An 8978-nucleotide genomic window follows, 5' to 3' on the forward strand; every position below is an offset into this window, starting at 1 on the left:
TTGATTTTATTTATTTTTCTTAATAAAATCCACAATCTTTTTCACTCCAAACACTAAAGCATTAACAAAAAAATTACTCCAACATTTTACAAAATACATAAGAAAATATTAAATAACAATCCAATCACAAAATGGAAAATAATAATAAATTAATGACAACTAACAACTACAGCAAAACAACAACTTCAACTAAACAATGTTAACTTCTAATAATAATTTTTTTTAAAAGCATTATAAACACATTAGATGATCTCAATTTTTCCTTTAAAAACAGCAAACTAAATTATACTTACTGCAAAACATACTTTCATTACATCCAACAAAACAACATAAGCAACCAAAATTAAATACAAAAATAAATGTAAAGATGATACAAAAACCAAAAAAAATATACACAACAAAATTCCGGAATACAACTTAATCTAACTACAGCGTGTAATGCGGGTCGATTGCTAGTATATATATATATAGTATCTATTTCTTTGCAAGTATATATTGGTTTTACCTTTTAATGGTGAAGTATGATAACGGAAAGACGAAATAGATGTTAGAGTACTATCGATATGATTAAGGTGGGTGTAGGTATCAGCCACCAAGAAATATATATCAACTTTCAAGGCAGCAAATAACACCCCTAGTCAAAACTACAAAGTAAAAATAAGTGGTTGTAGTTGGAGATAAAAAGCACAGATTTTGACAGTTGACACAACTTATAACCACACCTTAGTAGTTTGTTTTCTTAATAACCACACTTTCTAATTTCAATTTTTATCCATTAAAATTAATTCACTACTAATGTGTATATATGTATCAAATTACATTTTTAGTTCTGAAACGAGAGCAAATTAGAGGGAAATAAACATCTCATACATGATACATCAATAGTATAGTATAGTCTATACGTTAAAAATAATAAAATCATCAAAATTTTCACCATACTCACTATACGTTAAAAAAGAAGGAAGAAAAAAATATAAGTTCAAGTTGCAATTTAGAAGCTATGGGGGACAAAAAGTGAAATTTAAAAGAAATTAAGGATTAACATACAATAGACACATATATATTGTACAAGTGATAAATTTTGCTGATCTCAACGCTCGGATCACCACCGTCTTCCTCTTCCAAGTAATCAAAACAAAGCCGAGATTCAGAATTTTATACAGTTCGAAGAAACCGCCATAGATGATGGCGACTAAGGCGAATTCGTCTTCCAGCCTCCCCAAATCTGGAGCCATCTCCAAAGGCTACAATTTCGCTTCTACTTGGGAACAGGTAATTCACACAATCTGAGCTCTAGATCCCGCCATTGACGACTCTAGTGTCCGGTGTGTCTGGATCTGGATTCTTTTGTTCAGATACAATCGTTGGATCTGAAATGATGCTCTGTTTGTTGAGAATATATATATATATATACTGAATTGTAATGTGGTTAAAATCCCGTTGCAGAGCGCTCCTTTGACAGAGCAGCAACAAGCAGCTATAGTTTCTCTATCGCACGCAGTAGCTGAGCGGCCGTTTCCTGCCAACCTTGTGAGTCTGGAGTTTTCATGTTTGGATTTTTGTCGAGATTGTTATCCTTTCTTTTTTTGTGGTGTGATGTCAGTGTTAGTTCTAATGGTTTTAGGTACATGAGCATGTTCACCGCCCAGAGAATGGCTTGTCTGTCTCAGCAGAGGACGCAAACTTGGGAGATTCTGGAGCAATTGAAGCTGTTTTGGTTAATACAAATCAGGTTTATTCTCGTCCTGCAACTTTTTATTCCAAGGATCTTATGCGGTACACGCGGGTATCTCTTTTTTTTTTGTATCTCTATATGTGTAGTACTGCTTCTTCATTTCGACTTTATGTCGTTTTTATTACAGTTCTACAAATGGTTTACTGATCTTGAATCAGCGATGAAGTCTGAGGTTAGTGATAGTCATGTTGTTCCTTGGTTAAAAGTTGGGAAACACTACTTGAAATGTTTCTAACTGATTTGTTCCTTTTCTGACGTAGACAGAGGAAAAGTATCGGCACTATGTCAATACTTTGACTGTGCGCATCCAGACGTGTGATGATATACTCCACCAGGCAGGTTTCCGTTGCTGTGGTCTTATCTTGCCCATAAAATATAAGGCATCTGCTTCATTATTGACCGTAGGATTTCTCCTATGCAGGTTGATGAAACACTTGACCTATTTAATGAACTGCAGCTTCAACATCAAGGAGTAACAACAAAGACTAAAACTCTTCATGATGCATGTGACCGACTGGTATTTTTTTTCCCTGTCTTTTGCTTTGCAAGATGATTTTTTGTTATTCTCTTAATTATCTCTTGCATGTTTCTCATTCCTACTTGCTGTGTATATCCAAATGACATACAAAACAAAAATGGATGGTCAAGAGTTTCTGACTCGCTATTTAACTTGATTGTAATAGTTTGCTTGCCTGAGCTAAGTTTCATTTTCTTCCACATTTTTCTAGTTGATGGAGAAGCAGAAATTGATGGAGTTTGCAGAAGCTCTAAGGAGTAAGCTCAACTATTTTGATGAATTGGAGAATGTAAGATTTAATTTCTAGCCTATCGACATTAATTTTTGAAACATGTTAAAGTAGTAGTGTTTAGTTGCTTCAGAACATGCTCTTTTTTTGTTCATTAACGTAATCAATTGAATTTTGACCTGCCTGTGGTTTTAGTTTATAATATATATGTTTCTTCCTGGACACTGGTTGCAAAATTAAGAGGAAATATCTCAACGAGGTGTTAAACTGCTCTAATATCTCCTAATTCTTCTTCTTTTTATTTTGTTTTGTCCCGCAGATATCCTCTAATTTTTATTCACCAAATATGAACGTATCAAACTCAAACTTTCTCACACTACTGAAACGGCTGGATGAGTGCATATCGTGAGTAAATGATCTTGCATTCAATATTATGCAATTTTATATTCACTACTTGGCAATTTTATGGAAGAATGCTCCACTTTAGTTCTTCCATCACCCTCACAGTGATTGTAATTTGTCTCTTTACCTTGAATTCTGTAGGTACATCGAAGATAATCCTCAATATGCGGAGTCGAGTGTTTATTTGCTCAAATTTCGTCAGCTCCAGGTACTACGAAGAGCTCTTCCTGTCTCTGTTTGTCTTCCCTCGTTCTCTCTCACGGAGAGACACATGGATTTACAGTTATTACGCATGCACAAAGTCATACACTGTTTCCAGAATTTATTGAAATTGTACAAAACTAAATAAAATTAAAACTGAACTAAATGATAATGAGGAGATATTAGTATCTTGTAATTTGTTATAGAAAAGACTAACATTTATCTATTTTACAGTCACGGGCCTTGGGCATGATTCGAACTTACATCCTTGCAGTGCTTAAAATGGCTGCTTCTCAGGTAATTGTTCTTTGTAATATGCAATGTATCCTTGCACAGCTTACAATAAGCATGTATAGTTCTTGTAGCTATATAATATGTATATGCATATATGTGCATGTAATCTATGCATGCAGAGTGAATTGTGAGATTATGCATAGTTTCCGCTAAAACATACATGTAAATTCCTTTGTCAGGTTCAGGCAGCATTTCGTGGGCCAGGAGGAAACAAAACATCTGTCTCGGAGGGTGTCGAGGCATCTGTTATATATGTTCGTTTCAAGGCTGCTGCAAGTGAGGTGATACCTTTTGATTTTCTTCCCATCTTAGTGCAGAAATGTTATGGTCACAATATTAGATATGAGAACAATCAAAATTAGCTTTTGTAGCATGTCAATTTTGCGAGTTCGGTATTGAGATGATGCCATGGCTATAGTTTCTTTCTTATGACACTGAACATTGAAAAATATTTGTCCAGCTTAAACCTGTACTGGAGGAAATCGAGAGTAGGTCAGCAAGAAAGGAATATGTTCAAATCCTTGCAGAATGCCACAGACTATATTGTGAACAACGGCTCTCGCTTGTGAGTTTATTTTCTGGAATACAATATGGTTTTAGTATCTGCAAGTAACCAGAATCGCCTGTTTAATGTTCAATTCATATTATCAGGTCAAAGGCATAGTTCACCAACGAGTATCTGATTTCGCGAAGAAAGAGGCACTGCCATCTTTGACTAGATCTGGTTGTGCATATCTGATGCAGGTATATGAAGGAAAATAAAATTACGAACACCTCACTTTATTCATGAGGGATAATAGGAGCTATACCAGTTTAGTTTCACAGGAAATTTCTGCCATCATAAGGGATAGAAACATATAGGAAAATGAGAATGTTAATATAGCTGTTCATCTGTGTGATTTCAAAGGTCAGAAGAAGGTCTGTTTGAGAAAGAGAATGGCTGGTTCATCAGCTTTAGTAACTTAGGATTTTAGAGAGTGTTAGTGGACTTGGTTTTTTCAAAACATGAAATTTCTGCATCACACGTCTTAACCTCCATAAAGAATTTCAGGTTTGTCATATGGAGCATCAACTGTTTACTCATTTCTTTCCAGCATCATCAGAGGAAGTTTCAAGTCTGGCACCTTTAGTGGATCCTTTGTAAGTTTTCTTTTTTAATGCATGCTGTCTATGTTCTTCAGTCTTCATCTCTATTTCTGTTCAATTTATCACTGAAATAGTTTTCTGGTGCCTTCTATACTGAGATATATACAGCTAATATGTACGCTTGTATACTTGTTTCTAATTTATTCTACTTCTCTTCCTCTTTACACCATTAGCGTTCATCAAATAATGCACAGCCGAGCATTCACCCCATCAATATTGTTAATTGTGAATCAGGAACCTAATTTTGTCGTCATTGCCTCGATAATATTATCTTGATTTTTGTTTATACTAGTCCCTATGTCTTTCTTTAGAGATGAGAATGATTTCGTTTGTTATATCTATGTGATACTTCCAACTACACTGTAGTTGATGTAGTCGGTGGGTCAACTACACTATAGTGAACTTTCTTTGAATCTGGTTATGACTTTTTATAAGTCTATTATTCAGGAAAAAATGAGTAAGCGTAAGGCATCCAGATTGTTTTCGTGGGTTATATCTTGTACGGTGCTTCCAATTTATCATGTTTGCTTGTTCCTGAACAGGTCTACATACTTGTATGACATTTTACGTCCAAAACTGATACACGAAGCAAATATTGATCTTCTATGTGAGCTCATTCATATACTTAAAGTTGAAGTCTTGGGCGAGCAGTCAGCTAGACAGAGTGAACCCCTGGCCGGACTGCGGCCTACATTACAAAGAATCTTAGCCGATGTTAATGAAAGATTGACTTTCCGTGCCAGAACATATATTCGAGATGAGGTACAGTATTTAAATTACCAGCAAATATTGGGATAGTTTTCATACAAATTCTTTACCTTGGTCTTAACTTCCATATGTGTGGTCTTCTCATCTGCGATTATGTAGAAACAGTGAAATTTGTATGTTGTCACCACTAAGACGAGTCACCCTACTACTGATAAGATGAAATTGTGTTATAACTGGGATACTGAATGACTTTTAAGTAGAGAGGTTTGCTAGTTTCGGCTATGTTATCCTGTTTAGTCTTAGAGGGCTTTGCTTTCCTTCGACTCAATCTCCTTCTTACTTCCGCAGATAGCAAATTATATTCCCTCTGATGAAGATCTGGACTATCCTGCAAAGCTGGAGGGATCTCCTAATACAACATCTGAAGCTAATCCCGTGGTAGAACAAAATTCTCAAATTATTCCTATGGGGTTGGTTTTAGCTGTATACTTATATTCTAAGATGCAGGATGATGAAAACGCTGATGTATTTAAGACTTGGTATCCACCTTTGGAAAAGACTCTCTCTTGTCTATCTAAATTATATCGATGCTTGGAGCCTGCAGTCTTCACTGGATTAGCACAGGCAAGACTATCAGTAACTTATTGCTTCTCATTCTGTCAAAGAAAATTCAACAATTCATGTTTAGGCAAACTTGTCTAACAAACCATCTCTTCTGTTCCTCAGGAAGCTGTAGAAGTTTGCTCTCTGTCAATTCAAGTAAGCAAGCTAGAAAATCAGATTTTCCCCGCCTTGATTTTTGTTCCTTATTCAGTTGTCCTAATTTTCAAGGACATTATCAATTTTAATTACACGAAGATGTGTCAATTTTTTTTTAGATATTAATGTGTCAATTTCTTTTAAAGAAATTTGTAGTTGTTTTTGTTTAAAAGAAATTTGTAGTTGTTTTTGTTTAATTTTAATTACCAAGTTTTTACATTTGCCCCTCGTATACAATAATTGAGATGTCCACAATATTTTGTCAAATATGCAACAGAAAGCCAGCAAGCTTATCATTAAGCGATCTACTACAATGGATGGCCAGCTTTTCCTTATCAAGCATCTTCTTATCTTGAGAGAACAGGTTAGGGCTAATTTATCATTGGTTTGCTTCTTTTGCTATAAGTATTAAGTCACTGCCCACTGGCATTAATAGTTATTGTTTGTTTCCAGATTGCGCCTTTTGACATAGAATTTTCAGTCACCCACAAAGAACTTGATTTCTCTCATCTACTGGTTAGTTCCTCGACATTCAAGTCTATTTTGTGTGATAGATCTAAACCTTTCTTTCTCGCCTTTGGTGCACATTTTCAGATCTTTTCTCCTTCAGTTTCTTTATTTACTGATGACTTTGCTAACTGATTATTCATGTAAAAAATGTGGCTAGGAACACTTGAGAAGGATACTTAGAGGTCAAGCGTCACTTTTTGATTGGTCCAGGTCAACCTCCCTGGCAAGGACCCTGTCACCTCGAGTTTTGGAGAGTCAAATAGATGCCAAGAAGGTTGGTGATTTTTCTCTTCCATCCACAATCAATTGCATATGTTCTTCATGTTTACATAAGTTTGCCACTCAGATGTGTTGATCTCATTTAATAGTTTAAACCTTGAGCATCTTTCTGCGAGACTGATGACAATATTGGTAGATTAGAAAATTTTAATTTCATAGACTGGGTTATATATCTGCTAAGACAATAGGCTCAAGAGTTATGGCAAGTTTTTTTGTTAGTTTGTTGGTTGTATCTTGCTTACCTGGATGTCTCATTCTATGCCTGGGTCCTTGGCATTACTTGATATGAATGGCATTGATGCATAGAACTTTATTTTCGCAGGAACTGGAAAAATGTCTCAAGACAACTTGTGAGGAGTTCATTATGTCAGTCACTAAGCTAGTTGTGGATCCTATGCTTTCATTTGTGACCAAGGTTTGTTTCTTCTTTCCTTTGTTCTGGGAATTTTTTTTTTCAAAATTTTGTTAAGACTCTAGACGTCCTCGAAAATGTTTAACTCAGCATCCTTTGCACTGTTTGATATTAAATACAATGCACCGTTAAGTAGAAGATGATCTGTTTATCTAAAGAGTGTACTCTCCTAATGGAATTGCGTAATAGTTTTGCTATGTTTATACATTGTATACATGTATATGCAGGTCACAGCCATAAAAGTTGCTCTTTCCACCGGAACTCAGAATCAAAAGGTTGATTCTGTCATGGCTAGGCCGCTGAAGGAACAAGCTTTTGCTACACCGGATAAGGTGGCGGAACTTGTTCAAAAGGTATGAGATAGATAATTTACTCTTTTAGGTTTTTTTTTTTTTTTTTGTCTAATTATGCGAGGTATATATCTCAGAAGTATAGATGGCAGCTATTTCTTCATCCCTTTTTAATAAGCTCTGAAAACTCTGTTCATAGGCAGTTCTAGCCTCTAAGTACTAACGAATATAGATGCCAGTGGTAGCTTGAACGTGCAGTTGTGATCGAATCGATATGAAAAGAGAAAATCAGCGTAGATAAATATATAACCGGCAATGGATTTTTGCATGTTTAAGCTTTTATTACCTTTATAATCTAGAATGCAAAAAAAAATCTCTCAACACAAAGGGAAAGGCTGATTTGTATCACATGACTTTAACCAGGTATATGCTGCAATACAGCAAGAGTTGCTTCCGATTTTAGCAAAAATGAAACTCTATTTGCAAAACCCATCAACAAGGACCATACTTTTCAAGCCTATCAAGTAAGTCCAACTCTCGAAAGTTTCATCAACCATCCAAACTATCTTTGGCTGGTTTACATAGCTGTGTTTGTCCTAATCCCTTGTGTCTGAAGTTCTGAACCCAAATCTCTTGCTAGTTTGAATAAAGAAAAATGTATCTGTTTTTATACTCAGGACAAATATAGTGGAAGCTCATACACAAGTGGAGTCCTTGCTGAAAGCTGAGTACTCATCAGAAGAACAAGGCAATATCAATATGATCTCCATTCAGGATTTGCAAACCCAACTCGATAATTTTCTTTAAGGTCATGGCTCAATCAATACGACAATACCCATGTTTTTGATGTGTGTACTTCCTCGGGTGTTTATATAGAGATTTAATTCTTTTGACGACTTTGAAAGCTACACTTTTACAAGAGTTTGATTTAGAAGATAATATATAGTACTATTATTTTGTAGAACTCATACATCTTGGGCTCTACATTACGGTCAATAAGCGTAGATATTTTGCTTAAATTAGCTGTCAAGTTCTTGTTTGGTTGCTTGCTTCGTCATTCATGGATGGATGGATGGTATAAATACAGACAAACAAAAACATGTACTTAATGTATTTGGAAATATGTCAATGTAATGTAATTGGGATTATATATTAACATGGCATGATGATAATCTCCGTCTCAGGTGACATATATGACAAATTTTGAAAAATGGAATGGTGCTGTTTTCTCATCGAGTAGTCCACACTCTCAAACATGACTTCAAGAGATTTGGACCCGACTTTAGGAGACCACTTTTTATATATATATATATATATATATATTTTTGAATTGATTTATAGTTTTAAACGTATATAAGTTTCTTAAGCAATTTTGATTATATATGATTTAAACCGCTAATCATGATAATTTGATCTTAGTAGAAATGATTTGTTGATTATTAGTTCTGATTCGGTTTAAAGAGTAAAATATTTAGTGAGTGAAGAAAACATCGAAC

The 8978-nt window shown here is 35.0% G+C and overlaps 1 protein-coding gene across 3 annotated transcripts; it reads left to right on the top strand.

The window, feature by feature from the left end:
- The first annotated feature begins 831 nt into the window (after positions 1-831).
- Positions 832-8501, top strand: LOC104712957 (conserved oligomeric Golgi complex subunit 3). 3 transcript variants are annotated; one of them, XM_010429967.3, is made up of 25 exons: positions 832-1272; positions 1447-1530; positions 1625-1732; positions 1863-1907; positions 1996-2070; positions 2157-2252; positions 2464-2541; positions 2801-2886; positions 3025-3091; positions 3319-3381; positions 3558-3659; positions 3839-3943; positions 4030-4122; positions 4430-4518; positions 5067-5286; positions 5581-5670; positions 5740-5856; positions 5959-5991; positions 6269-6355; positions 6445-6507; positions 6659-6775; positions 7103-7195; positions 7420-7545; positions 7906-8006; positions 8160-8501. In XM_010429967.3, the coding sequence occupies exons 1-25, from the start codon at positions 1183-1185 to the stop codon at positions 8287-8289; spliced, it is 2358 nt and encodes a 785-aa protein (XP_010428269.2). In that variant the 5' UTR covers positions 832-1182; the 3' UTR covers positions 8290-8501. The 3 variants fall into 3 exon arrangements, with proteins under 3 accessions (XP_010428269.2, XP_010428270.2, XP_087321010.1); XM_010429968.2 differs by having other exon boundaries at positions 1068-1272; positions 1610-1732; XM_087464884.1 differs by having other exon boundaries at positions 1087-1272; positions 1610-1732; positions 4422-4518.
- The last annotated feature ends 477 nt before the right edge of the window (positions 8502-8978 follow it).

Source organism: Camelina sativa, chromosome 9, assembly GCF_030686135.1.
Source record: "Camelina sativa cultivar CO46 ecotype springtype chromosome 9, ASM3068613v1".
NCBI lineage: Eukaryota > Viridiplantae > Streptophyta > Magnoliopsida > Brassicales > Brassicaceae > Camelina > Camelina sativa.